Genomic DNA, 26,834 nt, shown 5'->3' with positions numbered 1-26,834 from the left:
ATGCAAGGCTGTCATGTGTATCACCAAGACCACTAAAAATAAAATAAAATAAAATAAAATACAGTCTTTTGTAAAGCATAATGTTCATTTATCCTTCAAAGAATTTCTTTTAAAATGTAAGATTAATTGAACTATTCACCCCAACTTGATGCTTTATATAGGTTCACATTGTATTAAAAGAAAATATATACACAATTCAATTTATTTCCAGTTTTTGCCATATTTACCATGAGTGTTTTCTTAGCTATATGAAGTACTTTATTTTTCTCAAATAGCCACTGGATTTTTTATTATATATGCAATGCACGATTTACTTAGCTCTAAGCATTAAGAAGCACTTATGATAATTGTCAGTTACCCTTTAATATTGATAATTGAATGAAGGTAAAACACAATTTCATAACAAAATAGTGGGAGAATAACAATGGTTAATACATTGCATATTATCATCTTCAAAATAATTACTGAGATATGGGCATAACAATTTCTCCAATCAATATTAGCACTAACCTTCCTTTTCAATGAAAAGACATACTAATAGTATAACTAACTTGCATTTTTTTCCTATTCTCTTCCTTCCCTTCTCTTTCCTCATCTATTAGTTCCTTTTTTCTTTTAAATGATTTCTTCCCATTTCACAATAAGTATTGTACATTTTAGACCTTTTTTACACTTTCAATTTCTCACACCAGGGAGACAGTAAAACATTTATGCATGTGAGAGTGATTTATTTCAGTTACGAGTATGGTCTCATTTACCTATAAAAGTCTAAAGATTATGCTTTTTATGACCTAGTAGTACTCCATTGTATAAAAGATCCACCATTTATTTTTTATCCATTCCTCAGTTGATGGACAGTTTGGTTGCTTCAAAATTTATTTATTACAAATCATGCTGCTATAAACATGGGCACACATATATCTCTGTGATACATTTTTAATTCTTTCAGGAAGATACCCTGAAGAAGAGCTGGGGATGAGACCGCTAATCCAAGATGGCTGAGGAATCTCTATAATGATTTTCAAAGTAATTTCCTCAGTCTTCACTCCCACCAACCGTGCAGGTTTTTTTGTTTTTTGTTTTGTTTTGCTTCGCTTTGTTTACTGACAGCCCTTCCTGGCATTTGTTACTGGTTTATTCTATGATGGTAGCACTCTTTCTGGAGAAGTGAGGTGGAACCTCAGTATTGTTTTAATTTGCATGCCTTGAATGACAATGATGATGAACACTTTTACATATATTTGTTCTCCATTTGTGTTTCTTCATCTGAGAAGTGTGTTCATCTCAGATGCCCAATTTTTTTTTGTGATTATTCATGTGCTCTAGATACAAGTCCTTTGTCTGAGGGATAGCTGGCTACATTTCTCCCACTCTGTGAGTTGTCTTTTCACTTTGTTGATGATTTCTTTTCGTTGTGCAAAAGCCTTTTACACATAAGATACTATTTCTTGATTTGCTGTAACATTTTCCTTGCATTCTGGGTTTTGCTCATGAAGTCTGTACCTATATCTATGTCTTCAAGATTACTTCTTTCTTTCTTTCTCTTCTAATAGATTTAGTGTTTGTTTTAATATTTAGATCCTTAATCTATTTTGACTTTAATTCAGTGCAATATGATAGGCTCAGATCTAGTTTTACTTTTCAGCATGTAGAGAACCAGTCTTCCCATAACCATTTATTAAAGAGGCTGTCGTTTTCCAGTGAACTTGTGTGGTATCTTTGTCATAAAGGGAGGCTGAATGTGTTTGTAGTTGTGTCTTCAGATCTGTTTCAGTGATCTTAAGGCCTGTGGGTTTTTGTATGTTTGTTTGATTTTTATCACAGTAGTTCTGTAGTACAATTTCAAATCAGGAATTATGTTGTCTCCTGTCTTGTCTTTGTTGCTCAGGAGTACCTCTGTTATTCTAGGTCTCTTCAGTTTCCAAATGAATTTGAGGAATGCTTTCTCTAGTTCTGTGAGGTATGTAAATGGTATTTGGATCAGGATTGCATTAAATGTGTTGAACAATTTTGGGAGTATGGCCATTTTCACCATGATGGGTATTCTTGTACATGTGCAAAGGATATTTTTCCATTTTTTGATATTTTCTTTAATTTCCTTTTTCAGATTACTGTAATTTCCAGTACATATTTTACTTCTGTTGTTAGGTTGACTTCAAAGTATTTTGTGTTTTTATGCATGCTGGTAAGAAGGGTGTTGTTTCCCCAACTCTTCTCTTAGTGAGTTTGTTGTCTGGGTACAGAAATGTTATTGATATTTGAAATTGACTTTGTATCCAGCTATGCTACTTAATTTGGTTATTAAATCTAGAATTATTTTCCTGGTGTTTTGGTCTTCTATGTAGGCTATCATGCCATTTGTGAACAATTTGGTTTCTCACTTTCCTATCCTTATTCTCTTTAATTCTCTATCTTGCCTAATTGCTCTAACATTTGCAGAACTATATTGAATGAGAGTGGTGACAGTGGATATCCCTGTCTTGTTCTTGACTTTAGAGTGAAAGTTTTCTGTTTGTGCCCATTTAATAGATATTGGTTGTTGGTTTGTCATAGATGGCTCTCATCAGATTGTGGTAAATTCTATCTGTTCTATTTTTCAGTAGGATTTTTATCATGAATGAGTGTTGGACTTTAGCAAAAGGTGTTTCTGCACCTACTGAGGTGAGTTTTTTCTTTCCTATATTTGATAAGGTTGTCTAGGTGTTTATCATGTTTATTCTTTCAAAGAACCAATTTTTATTTCATTAATTGTTTTGTATTTTTGTCTCAATAATATAAATATTTGTTCTGATTTTTATAATTTCCTCCCATGTATGGGATTGTAGACTTCTTCATCTTTTTCGGGTTTTTTTTTTTGTTTTGTTTTGTTTTTTTTTTTGTACCAGGGATCAAACTCTCTTGAATAGTTACTATGCCAGTGAGCTGTATACCCAAAAGGCCGATATTAACTTCTTATTTTAAATGGAATGCAATACTACCACATTTTAATAGATGCTTTTGTGTTTTTAATTTTCTTTTCCTTTCTTTTTTTGTTTTCTTTTGTTTTGTTTTGTTTTCTTTTCTTTTAGACAGAGTCTCACTATGTAGTTCAGGTTGGTCTTTGTAGCCATGGCTGGTATTTAATTAACAACAATCCTCATGCTTCCTCCCAAGTGCTAGGTTTACAGGTGTGTATCACAACTACTGGCTTGCTTTTCTTATGCTGGAAGCTTGAGGTGTAACATTACGTTATTTATTTGTGCTCATTCTGTTTTCCTAATGTGAGAATTCACTGTCATAAATTTTCCTCTTAGAGATGCTTTCACAGATTTGGTTATGTTGCATTTTGTTTAATTTCTTCTGTGAGCCACTGGATGTTCAGGAGGGTGTTATTTATTTTCCATGTGTTTATGGAGTTTTGAGGTTTCTTTTGCCATTAATTTCCAAATTAATTACACTATCATCAGACAAATGCATGAGATCATTTCAATCTTTTGCATTCAATATGAGTTATTATATGATGTGTTTTAGGGAATATTCCATGTTAAGCTCATAAGAATGTTTATTCTCATATTGAGAGACACACTCTGTGGAAATTTATAAATTGCATTTCTTCAATTGAACAGGTTTTGTTCAATTCTCATACTTCATAGATTTTTTATAGTTGATCTATCCTCTGGGTAATGGGTTAGTATCTTACAACTCTGTTATTTCTTGTTAGTTGTTTCATGTCTAATATATATATATATATATATATATATATATATATATATATATGGATATTCCCATATTTGGTGCATGTATATTTGTAATTGTTATCTCTTGCTCTTGACTTCTTCCCCAAATATGTAGTGACCTTCTTTATGTTTTTTGATCATTCTTGACTTGAAATTTACATTGACTGCAGACAGGAGAGCTAATCCTACTTTTTTCTGGGTTCCTATTGCATGGAGTATAGTTTTACATGTTTTAACTTTCAGTACGTGAATTTGTTTTTGAATTAAATATGTTTCAAGTATAGAGCATGGTGTTAGATCTTGTTTCTTGATTCGTTCTGCCTGCTTGTTTTGATTAATGAATTGAGGCCATTTTCATTGATAGTTATAATTGATATGTATTGGCTTATCTTTTTCATGTTATTCTCCAATGTGTTAGTTCCTTGCTTTTCCCCTCTGTTTAATTACTTGCTCTCCTTGCCTGCTTGTCTCTGTTGTGCTTCCCAGAATTGTGTTCATTTTGACTACAATAACTTTTGCTACTCTTTGTAGGTGGTTTGGTGGTCACAAATTTATTACATTGTCCTTTGTCATGGAAGTATCTTATTTCTCCATTGATTTTGAAAGATAGTTTTGTAGGGTGTATCAGTCCTGTTTGGAAGTTGTTTTCTTTCAAAACGTGAAATCTGCATTCTATTATTTGTACTATGAAATTTAATAGTTGTGTTAAGAAATTGGCCATGATTCTAACGGACTTTTCATTATAGGAGATTTGTTTGTTCTCTTCTACAGCTTTTAATATTCTGTTTCTGAGATGAATTTCTGAGATCTTTATTTTTATACGTCTGGGTGTAGATTTATTTTGGTCATGGGGATTTGGAATTCTATATGCCTCATTTAGGTGAATGTCATTTTCAGTTACTATGCTTTGAAAATTTTGTAGTATTTCTTCTGAAAAGCCTTTTAATCTCATCCGTGTGGACTCTTTTTCATTGACATCGTTAACCACACATTGTTTTACTTTGCATCATCTTGCAGCTGTTGAGTTGTCATTTTCTGGTCCCTTTTTATTTTTATGATCTTTCTATTTATGATCACTAGGTATATTCCTGGTTTTATGATCTAAAAGTCTATCTTCAGTTTTGTTCAAGCGGTGCTTTGAGCTTTCAATGGAATTTTTAATTTCCTGAATATCTGTTTGAATCTGTTGCATGTGTTGTGTTTCTTTCCTGTATTATTCATTCCAGATTGTCATAATCTTCCTATGATCCTCTATTTTTTAAATCTATCTCTAGTCTAGATTTGCTGAACAATTCCTTCATTATTGTTGTAATTTCTTTCAGTACTTGAGGGATTACTCTAATCTAATTTCTTCTATAGTCTCATGGATTTGTATCATTATTTTGGTCACTATCATTTCAGAAATTTCAGGTGTGTGTTTTTATTTTCCTCTATCTCAATGCTTCCTAGAATTGTTTTGGGAGGGCTGGAGGCCTGAGATCGCATTTTGCTTCTGTATCTTAGCATTTTCTATTTCAGAATCTTTTTATTTTGTTTTATGTGTTAATATTTGTAAGTTTTTGTAGTAGGTAGCTATATCACTACTGTTAAGATCGCTCTAGAAAAAGTGTGTTCTTCAGGGATGTCTTCTGTATGTAGGAGGTTCTTGCTTTTTTCTGTTCCAAGATCCTACCTTGCCAATTAAGAGTGGGATGTTCCTACCCATTTTTCTCATTCCCCAGTCTTTAGTGTTGAGATTGGCAAAGTTATTTTCCCAGTATTGGAGAATAACGGGTTACAACAGATACCAAACTCAAACTAATGTAGTATAATTAACAATAGCAATAGAATCAAGAACAGTTCAGAAGCTGACAAATTATGTTAACTTTTAATTTTTACCTTAAACCATAGGAGCAAAACTGACAGTTATATAACAGAACTGATCATAAATTAAGAGTGTGTATGCAAAGCGTCTCCCTCTGGTAGAGTGATGTTGTCCTGTTTTGGGGAAATCTAAGAAGGATGGTGGGTAAAAAAATAAAATAAAATAAATAACTGAAAAGTAAGGAAAAATAAGGCTGGAGGACAAAGGGTGATCCTGCAAGGTTTGGGAAATTAGAGAAGGGGGCAGACAGAAAAGTATAGAAGAGTAAGAAAGTGATTATCTGAATTTTCTCTCTGAGTATGGGAGATGGGATTAGTTTTCGGGGGCGGTTCTCCCAACAATTTAGAAATGAGAAAAAGAAAAACACTGAAGAAAAGAAGAAAAGAGAAAGAAATAAAAAGTTTAAAAAGTGAGGGAGGAGTCCCCCACCTACTTTCATTCTGAGTCTGTGTCCCCAGGAACAATGCTGGTTCACCTAATTTACCACCTATTCATGCATATTGTCAATGTTTCAAACTTTTCCACTCTACTAGTTCATTGTGTGCACCCTAGTAGAGGTCCTACTCTGTGGCTGGCATTATCCCAGTTGCCTGGTCCCACCGAGGCAGGAGCAGGGAGCCAGCCATCTGGTTTCCTCTAGCCAGGCTGAATGCAGATCTCGTGATGTAAGGAGAAGAGCCAGTCATGTGCTTTCTTCTGAGCCAGTTGCTGGTTCTGCAATCTAAGGAGCAGTCACCACTCTTTAATATGGAAAGGTTTTAAAAGATAAAATTTAAAATAAAGTCAGAATTTATATAACACTTATTAACTTTGTGTTTTGTTATTTTGACCTCTCATGGTCACTGTTCATTGTGTCAATTTTTTCAGCACCATGAGTATATTTTTATGGTAGCTGATTCATTTATCAAATTTCATAGTACAAATAATAGAATGCAAATTACTTTCATCTGGAATGCATTTGTTAACATGTGACAGGTGACCTGGAAGGATCACGATACAATACTGAGAATACAGAGGCAAGATCAGAAGAGACAGAAATGCCAAATTATAAATCTGAACTTTCTAGTGGGTACTTCAGTGTTGCAGTCCCTGAGCACTGCACCTCGAATCTGTTGGGCCTGACAGGTATTTCCCTACAACAGCTGAGCCCACAGAGCCATGCTCTTTGTTCACTATGATTCAGACTTCCTTTTGGCTTGTTTGTTCCTTTTTCTTCTTCAAAAGATCATGACAGTGGTTTGCTTGGCAGATTATCAGGTGAACCTAACGCAAATGGCTTGGGAGGTATAATTTTATGCTCCCCAGCCTGGCTAACACAACAAAACTAAGCAAACAAAAGAAAACAAATAAGAGGCATTGGTGTATGGGTCAGTGTATTATTTCTGGCATATCTTTAGAGTGTGTCCAAATTATGATTGAATAAATGCAAATAATGTTTCACTATTATAAGACCATTAGCAGTGATATATATATATATATATATATATATATATATATATATATAATTATTTTTATATGAGGATAGTATCCAAAGTAAACTTGTGGTCGAAGACTCTTTTCTAACAATTATTGAAACATTGCATTTTAAATTTCTGCTTCTCTTCTTCCTTTTTCTAAACTTTTTAATAATTTACAGATCTATGAAAATCATTAAATACTTTCTCAAAATTTTCTTGTTCTCTACCAATACTGAATATTATTCCTTTAATAAAGTCTTTGACAATTTGAAAGAACAAAAATATAATTTCATTTTAATTAAGCCTTGTGGATAAAAATATTTCTAAAATGTAGTGCATATTTTCAATTATTAAAAGATTTGGCATAAATTAAATAATATGTGATGAGTTAAGGTCATTACGATAACTATTAATTAATACAATGTACCATAAAGCAATACAGGAGCTATATTAGTAGAGACAATTACTTATTGCAGACAATTTTGCCTTATAAATTTTTATTTCTTTGTACTCAAAGTATAAATGGAGTTTTTTTTTAGTCATACAACATTTTTTAACATATTTTTTAATTTTATTATTTTTTATTCAATTCTGGTCTTTCCATAAGTGTTATGTTCATAAACCAAAAGTACAGATATTTGGGCACAGGGATCATAAAGATCTTAATTTATAGATTTGTATTCTGATTATGATAATTGAATTTCCCCAATTAAATACCTCTTGATGTTGGAAATGTTACCAAGGTTTTTGAGGGAAAACATGTAACATTAAAATGTCATGTACTGCATTTGAGTAAAGATATCTAGTCTTTGTACTGACCTTTTATGGGATATCATACATAATATCAGTGTGTGCATCTTTGGACATATCATGCTGGAAGAGAAGGTGGATTGTGAAAATATGAAACTATATAGCTTGGAAAAAATGAACAGAAAATCATCAGCCCTAAAATGTTCTTTCAAATAAGTATTGGCAAAATGTTTGATAGAAAAAAAAAAAAAAAACATACGGTAGTAAAATGTGGAGTCCATCTCTTTAGTAAATATTTAAAGATTCAAAACTGTGAAATGAGCCTATATGTGATAAATTATCAGGAGATAAAGGTTTCTTGATTATTGTGTATAGGGACAGCAAATTGTCAAAACCATGACATCTGAATGTAACCTCATTCTAAAAAAATTTTCAAATTTATAAATGGATTAATTTTATCAACAATATGCTTTCATTCTTATTGCTGATGATAAACTATCATCATAGTATACTCTTACTGAAAGATTTACTCGGCTGAAATTTCAGTGTGAGGCTGCTGTGCTGTCTACAAACTTGCCAAGAAGAGTTTTCTTTCTGCCCAAAACAGATCACATCCTACTGCTGCCTGAAATTGGCTCTGAATTTATTCTCTGTAAACTTTATGATGCAGAAAGAGACTGTTCATTAAATGAAGTAGTAACATTTTAAAATAGTTGACATATGTAGTCGTTACCCTCTGTCACTGCCTTTTCATTGTAAAACAATGGAAAGAACACAGGCTATTCGGAGCTCTTATGCTATTTCTTCAGGGATGACTTCTGGCTGGCTGACCCTAAGCAAACTCTTACAAGTTGAAGTTATATTAAAGGAACCAGAAAGTAATAGAAGACATATGGAAAAAGTAGCAAATTGTTGTTGCTATTGTTTTGTGTGTGTGTGTGTGTGTGTGTTTTGTTACCCAGATAGATTTAAATATATAAACGATTTCTACCAAGTTAATGATACCAGGTATTTTGTTCACTGTGTAATAATGCCTTTGCTCCATACATATAAAAATTAGTTAATAAAGATTAAATATCAGCATATTCTTTCAAAGTTACAGGATTGTAAGCATGCGTTACTATATTTAAGTAGGAAAGTTATTTCAGTGCACACTAACTTGTAAATCTGACAGATACATTTTGCATGGTAATGAGTCAGACCTGCAAAACAGATGTGAAATTTACATGAATGTGTCTTTAATATTATGTGACTAAATGATTACAAGTTTTGCTTTTTCCAATTCACAGAGGTTGCTTTTGTAATGAAAGCTTAGGTGTGTATAATTGTCTTCTGGCATAGAATTCTGTTTAAATATGCAATGTAGGCTGTAAACAAAGACTTATTAGGAACTTCTCCGTTAGAAGAATATAATTTTAAACAATGATGCTGGTGTTTATCTTTTATCTTTTGACCTCTTAAATATTTTAGTAAGATTGTGATAGAGAATTTCCTCATACGTGTTCATTAAGAATAATAAGAAAATAACACATTGGAGTCCAGAAACAAGAGAATGTAAATGTTTTAAATGCTTTTCATAATGTGTTCGTTGAGTATTTGTTTTCCTTGCTGATGTAAACATGTATCTTTTCTTTTTCACTTTATTTTTCAATTATAGAACAATAAAGACAAGTTGTTCAATCTGACCTAAACCAGCTAAAAAAGGCCTTGAACAAAGGTCTGGAATAGTAGAGAGTAAGATATTAGATGAGATTTGTAGAAGGTACATATATTTATTTTATGTTGGATTACTTGAAAAAGGTATTTATTTTTAGTTTAAATTTACACATTCCTCAGATAATGTAAGAAGATATATTTCGCATAACTTGTATCACTATATCCTGAATAATCTGTGGTCAACAATTAACTGTATTATCACTAATGTAGCATGTTAAATTTAGTCTCTCCAAGCCTATGTTGTTGCACAAATAAAGCATGGGAATGTTGAAATTTGTACTGAAATGTAAAACAAATCAAGGCAAAACAAAACAGCACTACATTTAAGCCATTGCTTTTAAGACGCATAAATGTGTGCTTGTATGTGATTAGCTTATTTGGCTAGAATTTTCTTAACAATAATTTCTAAACCCTATCACTCCTCTGAAAAACAGTATTCATTTTCCAAATAATGCAACTGAGTAAACAAAAATTAAATACATTTTCAAAATCCTAAATGCAAGCAGTTACATGTAGCTGGTATTGAACCTAAGTAATTTATTTCTGAAGATCCTGATCTTAACTATCATGCAGAGTTTCTTCTTTTGATGAAATGGTGGTATTACACCCTAGACTAAGATTTTTTTGCACCTTACATATAATTTTGGTTACTTGGGATTTTGAAAGTATGAAAAACACTATAACCATCAATGGAAGGAAAAGTCAAACAGCTTCTTAACTAGTTTGAACTTTACATAAAAAATAACATTTGGGTACAAATGTTAATATGCTTTGATACTATATTTACATTGATATTAACAAATAATAAAAGGTAGTAAAATTCACTGAGAACAACAATAAATTTAAAGTTGTTTATTGATTCTCTGATAAGCACGCTCATGAAAATTTGCCCCCTATTCTGTGTTATTGCATTAATCCCTAGTTTATCTCTTGATTTCAGATTTTTTTAAATCATTATGCAAAAGAACAGGCTTCCTCTCATTCACCAAATGCAATTCACATATATAGAAGTCTGTTGTTGTTGATTGACCAAGTAGAATAAATTAAAATAAATGAGATTCTTTTAAGTACATGATGCAGTACTTATACTGCAATAAATTGTCCTGAGTTCTTCGGTGGATATTCCTAGAGCAATCCTGGAAAGTTTTAATCAAATTATATATAATCTTCTCACGATGCTATTAAGGCATAGTAAATATCGTGCTCTCTATGGAAAATACTGAAATTCTCTAAATGCTAATGTGGAATGAGTCATCATAGGTAGCACTTCCTGGTCTGAAATTGAAATGATTTACATGGTTGGTTAGTTTGCAGTTCTTTTCGCTTGTCTTCAATCATGGTCTAACTGTTTTTCTCTGTTAACTAGTTGTAGATTATACAATTTAAGAGTATTGTCCCCGTGATCTAAACTTCAAAACCAAACCCCATTTTTGTGAGTGACATCATCAAAAGGTAAAATGAAAATTACTCTCTTAAGGTTCAACTCGCACATATTTTACTTTTGTGTTTTCATATAATGAATATAATAGCAAAAATCAATTGGAAAAATGAAAAGTCACTTTTCTGCAGATTGTGAAACAAATTGTAAATAAAATGGCTGTATATCATGAAATTAAAAGAAAACTTAAAGTTGCTGTTAGTATAGGCCACAATATTTTGTATTACTCAACTAATTCAGTGTACACGCATGTGCATGCATGTACAAATATGCAGAATGTTGAATGAAATAGATTAGAGGCAATTAATCCAGGATGATACCGTGGAAGATTTTTGAGAGTAAGTGTTGTTTGGAGTGAGTTTTGAAAAGGAAATAAAGATCAGCATGGGAAGAAGAGGAAAGAGTGTAGTTCAGCAAATGTCACAGTAAACCTATATTTGGTTTGCTATCGCTAAAGAAGAAAGCATGTGGATGTAAATAATAAGGAAGTAAGGCTGGGCTTACATATGAAGACAGAAGCATAGCTTGGCCAAACGGAGAACATCTGTCTTTAAATTTGATAGTAATTGGCTGGTGAGAAGTTTTTAAAGGCATATATTCAACTTCCTCCTTTTTCTCTTTTCTTTCCTCTTGTTTGAGTAGAAAGTTATTGTACGAAAATCTATTATTCCTTCAAAATTGCACACTTTTATTGAATCTCCCTAGCTATCATGGTCTTAAAACAGTGTCTATCTGTATAAGAATGATCTTGGAGAATAACTGCTCTTTACCATGAAACACAAGAGATAATTGATAATTCAAAATATGATTAAGAATCAATCAGGTTTCATTTTTTCTATTTTCCATAAAACAATTCTATGTTGCTACTATCCCTTACTCACTCTCAATGTGTGGGGATCTTTCATCTTATAGTAATTTTTGTAACAAGTAAATTTATTAAAGAACCGATTGCACATATATGGTACTCTTATATACATGTGTGGATGATGATGTGTCTTTGTTCCTTTGGTTCTTTACTTCCTAAGATCCATGACGAAAGGAACTGTTAAATTTCTTTATTCCCCCACAGTACATGGAAACTATTTATAAAACATTACATAGAAATAATCTACATATTTAATTAAATGATGAGTTATGCTTTAAGCACATTAAAAAATATCAAATACATGGTATTTGCTTTAATACATGATATGTTACATGTAATGACAACGTGGGAGTGAAAGATAAATTTTGATGCAGATATATATCAAATTGATGGAGGAATAGATAAAATATCTACTTCTACTGAGAGAAGAAGAGACTTGTAAGGCAGAAATAAATTCAGAAATGATTCTATATAATAAAACTTCCTTAAAATATATGGTACAGTCCAATAAGAGTAAGTTGATTTTGTAAGTGAAAGGCAGGATGCTTAATTCTAAATGAAGAATGTTTGCATATCTGCAAGAATGTTAGACATTATCTGTTGCAACGATAAAATATCTGCAGAGCATTATTTAACACATAGTTTTGGAAACTAAAAACCAAGTTTGTGTAACTTCATGTGTTTGATGTCAAGAAAAGGCCCCATCATGGATAACATTGCATTGGTAATGATTCGCCAGAGATGTCACGTGATAACACACGAAAGCAGAGAGGAATATTCAAGGTCCAGGCTTTCTTATTTGCAGCAGTGTTCTAACTAACTAATGTTTCCAGTGAACTACATTACCCTCCTGAGTGTGGTTGCCCCAAAATTTTTCACTAAGCTCCATCACTTAAAGTTTCCCCCAGTTTGCCCAATCGCCCCACAATCAGGTTTTTAACACATGAATTCCTGAGGGATGCAGTCAAACCATATTCGAAACACAAAAGGAACATAACAGTTACAAACTTAAAACGTGGTTCAAAGAAATTTTGTTTTTATTCCAGTCGAGCGCAGATGTTCACACAGAGCAATGCCATTCATTTAACTTTGATTTGGGTGCAGGAAGACAAATCTCATGGAACAAATGAATTAAGTACCAAGCTTCTGGGAGGAAAGCACAGTGGAATGGAGGTGACAATCCTCAAGGCACTGAGCAGTGACAGGAGATGTAGGGAGGAGAGGAAAGGAGAGTGTTATGGATTAAGAACTGGTGGTCAACTTAATGACAGCTGGATTATATCAGCATGGCACTGAGCAAAGATACTCCACCTCAGGAAAGATGCCAGCAGAAAGAGGTGGAAAAGGAGAAGAAGGTTGTAAGGGTTGCGTTCAGGCATTGTGAGTTCTCCTTCGAGTTGCTGTTTGAGCCTTTGGTTCTCCTGGAGAAGCTTTGCTTCCTAGCTCCAGAGGGGAAGACATGTGCTGCTTGGTCTCCAGGATAAACTTGCCAGGCTGGCTTCCTGGCATGTCCCCCACTGTTTTTGTTGTCCTCGGAGCTCAGGGCCTCCGTGTCGCTGAGGATGGCTGTGGTGCTTTTCAGAACAGCCCTGGTATTTGTTGTGAGTCCTCAGCTCCAGCATAAAACCCCCATGTCACCAACACAGCTCCTTCACCCCGCTGGCATGGGCTTTTTGATTTCAACTGCAGACCTTTGGACCTTCCCAAAGGTCTCTTCTGTAAAAGAGACTGGCCTGAGTCCTTCTTATGGGCTCTGGACCTCCAGTTGGACCCATGGGAGGCACTGCCATGAGCTCTGAGTTTTTATTTGGACTGTGTGGGACATTGCTGTGGGATTTAGGCTCTTGGCTAAATAATCCATGTCTTTGGTGTTGTGGTTAGATTTGCTGCATCTTCTTGTATTAACTCCTGGTGACCATTATAAAAATAATACTATAAACTCCATGTCCTGATTCTAATTGTTCTCTGCACAACTCCTGACTACAACAGAGAATAATGCGTGCAGATTATCATAGACCTGAGAATATCATGAGTTGGAACTCTGAGAATATTGACAAGAATAAAGAGAGAAAAATTGTAGATGACTCAGTATCTTTGTTTCATATTAAAGAGACTGTATCTCACAATTTGGAAAATTACTTGCCCAGATCTTCCCATTCATGTCATTTTCATGAAAACTGCAACAGTTTAATAAATAAACTTTGAAATCATCTTCCAATGAACATGTCTTGGAAACATTTTACATAAAGTTTGTTTACTGTACATATTATAACATAACTGTATCAAACCAATTTTTACTTCCTAGGAAGATGTTTCTATGCCTCTGAAACACACATTTGGCATCTTTCAAGCAAAGTATTCCCATTCTAATTTTAGTCATGATACTATTTTTATATCCATTCCTTTGTGATACAAAGCAAGATACTAGCAGTATTTCAAAGAGTGGATTAGTCACCACAACCGAATGCTAGGCAGCACTCTGAATTTTTTTTTTTTTTTTTTTTTTTTCAGCATAAGGGTACTAGGCTATTTGCCAATAGTTTTTTTTTTTTTTTTTTTTTTAAAGAAACACAAATGCACGTTTTGTTATTTTCAAGTATATCTAAACTAGTGGCTAAAACACTAATGATGTATATAATTTAATTACTGTGTAGCATTGTAATTATTGTGTTAGCATTGTAAAAAATCTGATAGAAGGATTTTATGTATTTCAATTCCATAAATCGCTAGGTAATTTGTTTGCTATTATATAATGCTTTGCATATCTGTAAATCTCTTGCTAAATATATACATATATTCTTTCTTCCTTTCTTTCTTCTGTTTTTCTGATCTGCTTCCATTGATGACTCTATACTTTTGACTCCAGACTGGCAATATGAGGGTAAGATGACAAATACAAAAATCTCAAGCAACCTCATGAGCATTGCTTGTCTGTCTTTTATTCTTTTAGAACATTATTAAAATTCTATTCACTCTCTTTAACTAGAGCCTTTTATTCCAATTAAAGTGCAATTATGTTTGTTTCTGTTGTGAACCTTTAATTATAATTTATCCTTGTTAATCATTCCTTTATGTTATTTCTTTGGGTTAAATTGTCATCCATTATCTCTGTCCTGAAGGACTTGTCTCTCTCCAGTGATCTCTGCTGGTGTTTTCTCAGTAATATTTTAATAGTTTTTCTTGTACAAAATTACTGTTATAATATGTTAAAGAATCTCTCAAATATTTTAATTAATCCTTCAAAATCTCATATTCATTTGACTGAAGGATTTTTCTTTGTATATAACAATACACATTTCTAAAGATTGACACTCACGATGAGTACTCATTTAACTCGAAATTCTTACCTTTGACTATTTTCTCTCCTTAGATTGCAAACTAGCTAGGGGAGGCCCACCAGCTACCATAGTTGCTATTGATGAAGAGAGTCGGAATGGTGAGTGGACCTATTTTGCAACGTTTTATCTAACAGAAACTTCTTAGAATTCCAATATTTAGTTTAATGTGAGTAAAAATAGTAGTAGTTTCAACCACAGTTCTTAAATAGTTCACCTCTAATTTCTATGTTGCATCAGTTTTAGTTATATCGTGCATGGAAATTATTCTGAGTATGTTAGAAGGTTTTTGTTTGTTTGTTTGTTTTTGTATTAAAGTAGTTGCATTTGACTCAGGAGATATTGATACTGAACCAGCACAAAAATTTGGGCACATATATTTAATACTCATTAACAACATATTTGTTCAAAGAAATGGACTACAAGGTAAGTCATATGCTACTAACTTAAATTGTCTGAAACTTGGCGAAGATTAAGGTTCAGAACTGATTAGACATTGTGATTGTAAGTGGTTGATGGGAGCATTTAATGTTCTTGACAAACAGATTGAGAGCTGAAGTAGCCTGAATTTTCATTGTTTCTCTTTACCATAATTAACAACTGGTGCCTAACTCATCAAATTCTTCAAAAAAATAATTTTGGTGATCAGAATAAAAAATATCAATATCATTTGATATTTTATTCTTTAACAATCTTTTTGCGTCTTTGAAACCTTCAGATGTTAAAGATCTCTCCTTTACTGAGTATCAGTCAAATGGTTATCCCTTAGAGTTCTGTTTCTGTTTCAACTGATTTCAGGTGTGAATATGCAACATGGCTCATTCTGTCTATTAATTTGATGATGGACCTTCCTTTTATTTATTTGCAAAGTATCCCTATTCTAAATTGTACATTCTAGTACTCTGGAGGCTGAGACAGGAGAACTGCTATGAGTTTGAGGGCAGCCTTGGCTAAAGGGTCATCCTGAACTGCATAATGAAACTCTATCTCAAAAAGACAAAAAAAATATGCATTCTTTCATAAAATCAAATGACTTATAGGAAAATGACCATTTTCCTACAATTCAGCCTGTATATGCTGAAAACCCTATTGTACATGTACAACCTGCATCAGTTCACTACATCATGGAGTTCTTTTGCTTCATTATAGATCCTTCTTTCACCCCCGTTCATATTAGCTCAAACCTTTAAATTCGTGTACATCCTTTGCAGTTCACCAAGAATTTAGCATCATTAGCTTTTACTGGAACAACTTTACACTAAGGGCTTACACTAAACTTTCATGATATTGAATAATTGCAAAATATGAAGAATTTGATTATTTAATAATCTAATTCTATTGAAAGAATATAGGATTAGTTATTATGTCCTATGCAAACTGGAAAATAATCACTAAATTTATCTTTAAAAAGGAAAAATAAAACAAAGTAAAATTATTTTTTCTCTCATGTAGACTTATTTTTTTACTTACAGTTAACTACTGTTATTCAGAACAAACTCTTATTTTCTGAATGTCATGCAATGAAGGGTTGACGTTTTAAGCAAGAAACAAAAAGTCATTAAGCATAATGAAAGGTCTCTGCGTATTTTCTTCTCTTATTGTTATACATTTTCCTTCAAGACTAAAGCAAAGCTGAAATAAGACATTTATTCTATTGAATAAATTTATTTTAACATGTGATTTTTATACAGAGCTTATTTTGCTTACTGGTTAGTTAAGTTATAGCTATAGAAATTGTGATATTTTATCTCCTTCTATGCTGATTATATTCTATTTTTCAAAGGAGCTTAGGAATGCTACAAAGATGTTGTCCTAGCAGATTGTATTGAAACAAATGGAGAAAGTTCAATATTTATGTTTTAAAAGATTACAACAGGATATAATGTGGTAATGCTGTGTTCCTTACTTGGCATGTTTTATAGAAACTGTCATCTAATCAAAATGCTGCTAAAGGAGTGTCACTACTAAGGAAATGAATGATTTTTTTTTGCATCAAATTTCTAAAAAAGATGATGATCAAATAAACTTCTTCTAGACATTATAATGTATTCTTTAGTCATTCTTGGCTTAAAATTCTAAGGGAAACAATTCATGAAAATGTGCTTCATTATGTTTCTTCAGGCAGTCTAAGAAACATCTCAATAAGAGAGTTATTTCTAGCTATGCTCTCAAACTGTTTTAATTTCTCATTTCATTCTTGCTCTAATTGATAGTAAGAAATTATGAATTTATCGTATTTTTACCAGTAATGATGAATAATTGTTATTAGAATTTTGGTTGATTTTATAAAGAAAGGTATAGAAAATTCTTTATTGAACCTAACTAATAAATTTATTATGAATAGCCTTGAGTTTAGCTCACATTATTGGTGTCTGTCATGTAACAATCTCTGCTGCTATATACATACTGTTCTAAAGACTAGCGTCTGAATAACTCTTTTTTTTTATTTTTCTTTTTATGTATATTTAAATTTTTCCAAAGTAAGTCACTGAATTACATTTTTAGAAAGCCCACATTTACCCATATATCTGCTTCTTTCCAGATTTTTATACTCGGTAAGATTGAAATATTTTCCCTTTTTATGAATGCATATGATAAAAGTCTTCACATGCATATATATATATATGTTTTATTATTTATTTATTTATTTATTTTTTATTTGGCTTTTTCCTTTTTATCCGTACCTGGGATGGAACACGACTGCCTGCTTGCAAGGCAGGCACTTATGCCGCTGAGCTAAATCTCCAGCCCCTCATATATTGTTTTTGAAGAATTACAAGTTTAACGGTGGTGATCCGTTCTCATTTGGGTATCTGTTACCAATTTTCCCTCTCTGATTTCTGTGAAAAGCTCAGAGAATATTTATTATATCATCCTTGACTTAAAGCAAGAGTTTATTATCATCACAACTTAAAACTACCAGAAAACCAAACATAGAAGGAGAAACCAAAGATATATGTTGGTTCTTGGTAACTCATGGAAAGCTCTTGAACTAGTATGTAGAGCATATTTAATGCATAATTCTCTTTTGATAGGAGAATGTTTATAGAGAAAGAGAGGATATACTATCTAGAATTCAGGTAGTAAAACCGTTTTTTTTAAAAAAAAGCCTGTCTGGAAACACATTTTCAAGTTTTATTGGATTCTGAGTTACTTATAGCAATGACCCCTTACTGGGTGGAGAAAGCCTACAGTTTGTTTTGCTGGGACTATTTAAGGTCCAGACTCCATACACATGCCAAATCAGAAGCCTCAGCATTTATGACAGCAATCATAGACTGGCATTTAAAAAAAAAAAAAAAACCTCTTGGGAATCCAAGGTTTAACTTGTTCTCAGAATCTGTGTTCAGTTTTGTGTCAAAAACAGGAGAAAAGTAACTTTAAGTCATAATTAAAACAGCATTTTTGGTTGTACAAAAGTGATTCCAGGGCAAAAGCATGGCACTGAGAGAATAGAAGGCCCATCTGTAGAGTTTTTATGAATTTAAAGTTAAAAGAGATAGTGTGGGTGCTCAATATATTTGAAAAATGAAAGATGATACCGCAGTGTTTCTATAAATTCCAGTTTCTTGTTAGAGCATATTGCAGAGCCAAGATAGGAAGCAGTGATGTATCCAGGCTTACGATGTGATCCCGGAGGGCAGACGAAGACATATTGAGGAACACTACTGTTGGTCTTCTGTCCTGGTGTTGCTCTGCTCTAAGCAATGAATACAAAAAGGAAGGAAGACCTGGATTCTGAGGTAGTTCCCTCCTGGGCAAGAATAATGGTGCTAAGAAGCAATCAGATATTTCCGCCTAGTGTCTTGTTCTCCTAGTGTCAAAACCTCAAGGCCTGGAGTAGATTAGTTTTAAAGTATTTTATAGTAACATTTCTTTATAATAGTTGTCAGTTTTATAACTGTTAGATTTACAAGAAGTTAGCAAAGCTGTCCTGCACATTTCCAAAGAGACTGATTGGGGAAAAGTAAAAAAACAAACCAAAACAAAACCTATCAAAATGTTCTGAGTATTAGTGATATACAGTAGATGGAAAGATACTTCAGTTTATTTGAACAATGCTATTAAATACTTAATCCTTATGTAACCCTGGCCTTAGCCCATGCTTCTTTCAATGCATCAAAGCTCAGATGCCGTATTGAATGTTTTTGGCTTTAATTTCATCCTTCCTTTGTCCCTATGTTCTTTTTCTCTTAGTTCAGAGAGCTATTTTAGTTATTTTTAAATAAACTACATGATATGTATTGACTATAAAATTTTCAAATATTATTCTTTAGTGAAATAAGCATATTTCAAATACTTGAAAACAGACTGAATTGCGCAAAGGAAAAAAGACAAAGATCTAATGTAAATGACTTTGTAAGAATAGCTCTGTTTCATTTTAAAAATTACTCTCAATATACTTTTGTCTCAATAATGTCCTATGTTATTGTTTTACAGAAATAGTCAGTAGAGTTTCTGTCTTTATTTTTTAGTATTTACCACCGAATACAATAATTCACAATTAAAGTTAGTTGTCTTTGAAATATGAAAAAGAAGTATGACAAGTATAAAAAAAAGGAAGAAAATACTTTTGTACAGCAAGTACACAACTTTTCATTTATGAGAAAGAGAAACTAATGATGTGTGAAATTCTGAAATTATTTCGTCTAATTAACAATTAGTATATATTCACATATGACATTAATATATTTTAGCATTGTATACAATCATCAAAGTTGACATCAAACCAGCTATTTCTAGTGTAAGTTCTATTTCTCTGAGTAAATAGAAAAAACATTATTTTTCTCTTGTTTAACAAATTTGCGGTAACCTAACTTGATTTTTAGTTGCAGAAAATTTAAATTGTTTTATACAACACTAGCAATCTGTGGCAAGATTGCTTGTAGATATTACACAGAATTAAAATCATAAATATAAAATCATTTATTATGATTCCTTTGCTTCCTTTTCCAACTAATTAAATCATTCAGAATTGTTACAGTGAAAAGTATAGACACTGATGAAGAAATAGGGTCTGCCCATAAATTATGAAGGAATTATGCCAGATTTGTGATATACCTTAGTGCCATTAGTATTACATTTAGATACTGTTGTGTGAAATATTTTGGCTCTGCTCATCACTGGCGAAGCTTCATAAGCAGCTGTACTTTCTGCTTCTTTCATTTGTCCCAAATAATCACTTTCTAAAAGGTCAGCAAGTGTAAATCTTTTGAATATACAGCAGAAATGATAAATAAATCGGACAATATTTAAGTCTTATGAAAATTATCCACAATTTTAGAAATTTTATCTTGTTACTTATTTATTTTAACTTTTATTTTATTTATTGTCTAACACAGAACTTACAAATGTGATTGTTGAGGGTAATAGAATGACAAGAAACAAACACAAAAACTATGCGAAACATAATAGTTAAAAAAATCCAGCAAGTTAGTTTACATTTTCACAGGGAGAAATAACCATAAATGTAGTCTGCACTATTATTGTATTTCCTTAATTACTGTTTAAATTTAAGAATGCTAATATTCTTAATGATATTTAAAATAATAAATTGTGCAAAATAAACCCTTATTTCTAAGAAAGCAAGTACTACATTTAGGAAAAATAAATTTTATTCTAATTATATTTTCCTTTTGTTATATAATTTATGTTAGTATGTGTAATCAGAAAGTTTGAATGATAGGAAATTAAATTATGTAACACTATCTTACTCTTACTACCAAATGATGCTATTATAAATAACAGTTTCCCTATAAAGGAAGAATTTAAATCACAGCAGATTAAACAGATGACTGAGATTAACACTGATGTAATTTGCACAGATATCCGAACACAGGCTATGTTGTGGACCGTAGAATGGGCCTGTGTAGTTAGAGGAAGGAACAATGTATCCATTATTGATCTTGTAGAAAAGCAGATTTTCTACATTTTTATATCGTACATATTAAATTTTGATAATTTTGATAAGTCAGATTAAAAACAGAGTTGTGTCTCATATGGTCTCCATGTCACAAGTATTTTAACTCTAATTGAGACAACAAGAGTAGAGAAATGAATTAAAATAATGAGGTAGAAATTCTTTTACATAGAAAAAGGAGCACACTCGGGTTGCATTTTGGGGGAAGAAGTAAGGGTATTCTCTTTCACTGTCTATTGTACATCCAGCATTACTTTTGCATTTTGCCAACTGCTAGATTACTAAGCTATGCTATAAGGCAATGGGGCTCTTAGTTCTTTCATTAGAGTACCAGTTGTCCAGAGTGTAAAACATTTAGCAATCACTAGAAGAAAATAATAATTCAAAAATGATTTGAAATAAATTTGGGTACTTTAAAATGTCTCCTACAACAATTTTCAAAACAAATACTCAAGTATCAAATATTCCTGAATAAATTATAAGTATAATTCAATGTAGTGAAAATATACTTTTTGGAATAAGTAAATAAAATTTCTTGATATTCCTTCTTCTACAGCTGCTCCACAAATGATGTGTGCAATAAGCTAGCATTTATTTTAAATTCATATTAAGTAGTATAATTTTAGAAAATAGTGCAGAGTTAATCCTTAAAAACATTAAAAATAAATCAATAATATGGTACACAATAATAAAAATTGTAGGAATTCTCATAATCTATTCACGATTATAATATCCAAAATGACAAATTTGTCTATTCAACAGAATGCAAAGTTACAGTCATGTATTAAACATACTCGTCACTGGTGACTAGAAATGAAGATTTAATAGATTTTATTTTTCTTTTCCTCTCTTTTTGCTGATATTTTTTCATTTTCCCATACAGTATTTTTAGTTCTCTTTTGAGTGGTGATCTAGTTAACACTAAAATCTCCATATATACCTCAGGGAATTTTGTAAATCAGTCTCCTTCTAGCACGAGAGCACTAAAACACTTTTTTTCCTGTAATAGCTTTTTATGATATTTTCTACTTGTTATTTTTATTTAGAAAATTTACAAATATACTGGAACAATCATTTGAAATTCCAAATTAGTATACAACTGAGAAAAACTGTTTCTCAGGTTGATTTTATATAAGAAAAAAAGCTACCATTCAAGTTATACCAATAAAATTATTTTCCAAAGGCTCTTTATCTTCAATCTTACAGCACAGTAGTAATACAAAGCACACTTGACAGATATCACTTATTTGTTATTCTCTTTTCCATATTGTAAATAACCTTTCATCAATGCAGACTGTGTACCTATTACTGTTATTATCCAATGGCTCATTCATTTGGCCCATCATTAATCATTTATTTAATCCTTTCTTCAAGTCACCATTATTTATACGACACCATATTGTACAAGACTCCATTCTACCTCTGCAGAGGTGTTAGGGATGAAAAAATCAGGTGACACCATCTCCCACATACAAGCTAATGAATGGAACTAGGGACAAACAGTAAAATGGAGTAAGAAAATAGAGAATAATGTTTAAGTAGGGAGGCAGTGGTTGTTGTTTTAAGCAGAGCGTTTCTTTCAAAATAACACATTTGAGCAGAACACAATAAAAGTTAAGTCTCCCTGTAAGGCACATATTTAGTTGGGAAATTTTGTATTAGACAGGCAATAAATAAGCTCAAGCCAAGAAGAAATACTATACCTGGTGATTTTAAGAAATGCTAAGAAGTTAGCTGGAGAAAATGTGTAATAGTACATACCTTTGATGAAGCTGAGAAGATGGGTGATGACTGAATCGATGTAGACTTGTTAGAAATGTTTTGATTTCTTTTATTGATTTGCCAACAGATAAGTTGATGTTAAAATCATAAATCAGCATATAGTTCACAAAGAATAATTCTCCCCATTCTGCGTTCAATTTCGTATTCTTATATATAATCCAAATACACAGCTATAGAGACATGGATGTTTGTATATAATCTCAGATAATTTTACACATTGAAGCAATATGCTACACTAAAAACAAAAAGTCAAAAAATACATTTAGCCTTTGAAGCTGACTGTATGGTAAGTAGCATTGCCTCATTTAACAAGAAATGTAAGATTACTGCAATCGCCCAAAAAGTCAGTGTGAACACGATGATTTCAATCATAAATTAGTACTCTCTGAAAGTGTGACTATATAGTACCATCCAAAGTAATCAGTGTTTTGCTTGTTATATTCCACTGTCTTGAAAGTATTATTAGGAAAGATGGAAGAGTCCATAACAGTAGCGTCACATTTCAGAGAAAGCCTTACAAAGACATTCATTATGCTTGATAAAATGATCATGTATAGAAAAGTGTGTTTTGATGAAAATATTGATTAATGTGCTTGGTTTATCTTAATACTCTATGACAGGCAAGTCATGGGCAATATTAGTGAAGAAGCAGCAGCCTATCAATAATCTTTACAGAGTTCATTTACTATGCTTAAAGGTATTAAGGGAGATGAAGGCCCTTATTGATAATAGACAGAATAAAGGTTATAAACGATTTAAAAACTGCAATTAATTTAATTGTCTTAAAACTCTATCCCAAATCTTCGAAACAACTTACAATTTGTTTGCCGTGAATCAGTCTTGTGGGATGCTGCTATAAGCAATTTGTTTTTCTATTTTTGTATTGCTAATGAGCAATACAAAATTCTGTATTAGAATTATTAGATTTTCATCTTTTAATGAATGGCAAATATGAAAGTCAATGTTTTATTTGTATTATTTGAACATTTTGATATTTTGATTCTAATGTATTTTTATGCTTATATTTTTATTGGTGCCTCTTTACAGTACATAATGACTATGTTCCTTATAAGGAGTGGTATATGTATATAGCAAGTCTTAATTCTCGTATCATCTATCCCTCTAGTTCTTGATTCCCTTTCAGTTTCAAAATGACATCTTTTAAATAATGTACTTTAATAAATAGGTTCTTGCTGATACCACTTTTTTGTTTTTTCAATTCTTTTGAGTTAGAGGAGAATACAAATAAGTTTGATGTAGACCTCCACTAAAGTTACAAATGTTAATTTCTCTTCAGATTTTCATTGTTTTTTAAAGAAACATATATAATTCTTTTATTGTTCTTTTTTCCTTTCAAAGTAATTTAGAATTCATGAGTGATCTGAAGAGAACAACATACTAGGATGTTGGCTTAAATGAGAAAAAAAAGGGAATAAATTTGAATGTGTGTACATACGATAGCTAAAATGACTATACTACTAATGGTATTAGTTCTTGGAAAAAAACAGTTAATATTCACAAGTAGATCAATTTTACATGCCTATATCTGATAATCTAAGTAACCATATGAATGTAACAATATTCAATATTAAAACCATTGTTAAATTTCTATTATCTTATTTTAAAAACCTATACTGTTATTATTTTGGGTTTGCTGTTGTTTGTCTCTTTTATTTTTTTCCTTTATTTTCTGTGCCTTTTGTTCCTTTAAATAAATTTAAAAAATAAATTAAATGAGAAAAATGGTTTCTCCACAAAATATAAACTCAATCTAACGATTTCTTTGATTAGAAATCACTATTTTATACAGAGAATTATTTATATCATTAACAAACGTAGTGCATATGGGAAAAGTGTGACCATTTCTCGCAACTGCATATCTGCTTTCTTTTATAAGTTGCAGAGATCACTTTTTGAGCTTAAATTTTTAAAGGCATGGTGTTTGAGTTAATTGAGCTAGGTGTTGTGTTATATTTTAAATATAAATGTAATTTGGCTTTCTATAGTGCATTTATAGCATCAGAGATTAAAAAACAAGGGAAACCTCATGTAAACATTTAGAATTCAGTTATCCTGAAAATATAATGTCATGCTGCAAGGGAAAGATATGAAGGAAGACAATCATTTTACCAACATTTTCCTACAAACAACTAATAGCCCCTTTTAACAAAAAATAGACAGCATGAAAAATACACCTTCATTAGATTATGGTTCCCATAAGAGCAAAGGCTAAGTTGGTTTTGGGTCATTGCTATATTCCCAAAATGTGCCATGTATGGGAGAGGCATTCAAAAACTGAATTTTTGATTGAATGATTTATTAATGTTAACATGAGTGTCACACTCACCAGCTGCCATCAGAGTTAAATAACATTTGGTTTGGGGTGTTAATTTCATTAAGAATTTTCAACATAATCAAATCATCATAAAATTCTCTGTAAACATATAAAATATATATGGATCCACTTTTAAATCCAATTGTTTATTTTGCCTCATTGACAGTTTCTATGATACATGTATTTTATATTCAGTAGTTTATCTAAAATAATAAAAAATTACAGAAAATATAATTTTTAATAAACAAAAATAAATAAAGTATAATATCTTGAAAAATCTATGTCATGACCTCGAAAGCCTGAAATTTTCCATACAATTTAATATTTTTGAATGTCTGTAAGTACTTCCTTAAATGGAAAATCTGTAAGATATATTTACAATATTAGACTTCATTTTGTTTACCTAACGGTTAAATAATTTTGTAGGACAATTTAAATTGATCAATGTAGAGAAAAACTAGAAATCAAACCATGTACGTAAAACTACAGTCTAATTATAAAACCACCAAGCTTTGATTTTTTAACGTTTAATTACAAAAAAAAAAAAAAAAAGCTACACTTAGATCATTTAGCCTTTAAGGGAAGCTAGACAAATTAGACATGTCTTTCATAAATGGCATTTTCAACGACTGTAATTAGGTAAGGTATAACATTTTAAAGAAAATAATGGCGGTTAAAATCATACATTTTTTAGTAATTTTCTGTGCATTCTCAATAGTTCAATTTTTTTTAAAAAATCCTGTATTATTACACATTATTCCCTAAATCTTCAACTGCAAATTATTTAAAACATATCAAATTCTCATGGTAATTTGCATTTCATGAAATTAAAGATATTTACAATTTGACATTTCTACTTATTTAAAATTAAAACTGCAAAAAAATTAAATGCAATTGATTCATAAATACTTTTAGTAAGCTAAAATAAACTTAATTGTTATCTTTATAGGAAAAGGCACCATGTACATATGATATATGTATATCATATGTACAGATAGACACAATGCCAGGGATTTATCTTTACCATGTTAAAGATAAAAATGTATTAAAATATTGAGCCAAATTATTTATTTTAGTTATCATAGCCTCTAAAAAATACACTGGAAAAAAGGTCTTCTGCAATAAACAATATTGTGGAAACTGGATATTCACATACAGAAAAATGACTTGACTTCTACGTTCCACCCTATAAAAAATCAAGTCAATGTGGATCAAACACCTGAAGATCAGACCCTAAACTTTGTTGTTTCCAGAGTAAGACAGGCTTAATACTTCAAGACATTGGGACAGGAACTTTTTTTTACTGAGCAAGACCATAAAAAAGAAGAAACATAAGAAAAATTGAAAAAAGAAATTATTTACTACTAAAAATTTACATAGTGAAAGAATCGAGTGAACAGACAACATGTAATTATTTATCAGATCAAGACTGCCATTCAAAATATATAAGAAACAATAATAGAAAGCCAAATAATCTAATTGAAAAGAAACCGGAAAATTCTCAAAACAGAAAAAATTAAAATGGGGAAAAATATATGGAAAAAAATTTTAACCTCATCAGCTCTCAGAGAATAGTAAGACTCAAGTACAATGAAAAACCATCTCACTCCAGTTAATAGAACCACTCTTCAAAGAAGCAAAAATAACAAATACTGG

The 26,834-nt window shown here is 31.5% G+C and overlaps 1 protein-coding gene across 3 annotated transcripts in view; it reads left to right on the top strand.

The window, feature by feature from the left end:
• The window catches only part of Pcdh15 (protocadherin related 15), a 1,472,709-nt gene that overhangs the window by 894,344 nt on the left and 551,531 nt on the right, over window positions 1-26,834 (top strand). For 2 of the 3 annotated variants that reach the window (XM_063239515.1, XM_063239513.1), the window contains 2 exons: window positions 14,673-14,687; window positions 15,177-15,242. In XM_063239515.1, coding sequence (XP_063095585.1) covers window positions 14,673-14,687; window positions 15,177-15,242 — 81 coding nt within the window. The remainder of the gene's footprint in view (window positions 1-14,672; window positions 14,688-15,176; window positions 15,243-26,834) is intronic. The other variant, XM_063239514.1, reaches the window with a different exon arrangement.

Source organism: Cavia porcellus, unplaced genomic scaffold, assembly GCF_034190915.1.
Source record: "Cavia porcellus strain 051 isolate PalLab524CR breed Dunkin Hartley unplaced genomic scaffold, mCavPor4.1 scaffold_28, whole genome shotgun sequence".
NCBI lineage: Eukaryota > Metazoa > Chordata > Mammalia > Rodentia > Caviidae > Cavia > Cavia porcellus.
The sequence above is the reverse complement of the archived record's forward strand: the minus strand, read 5'-3'. Positions and strand labels throughout refer to the sequence as shown.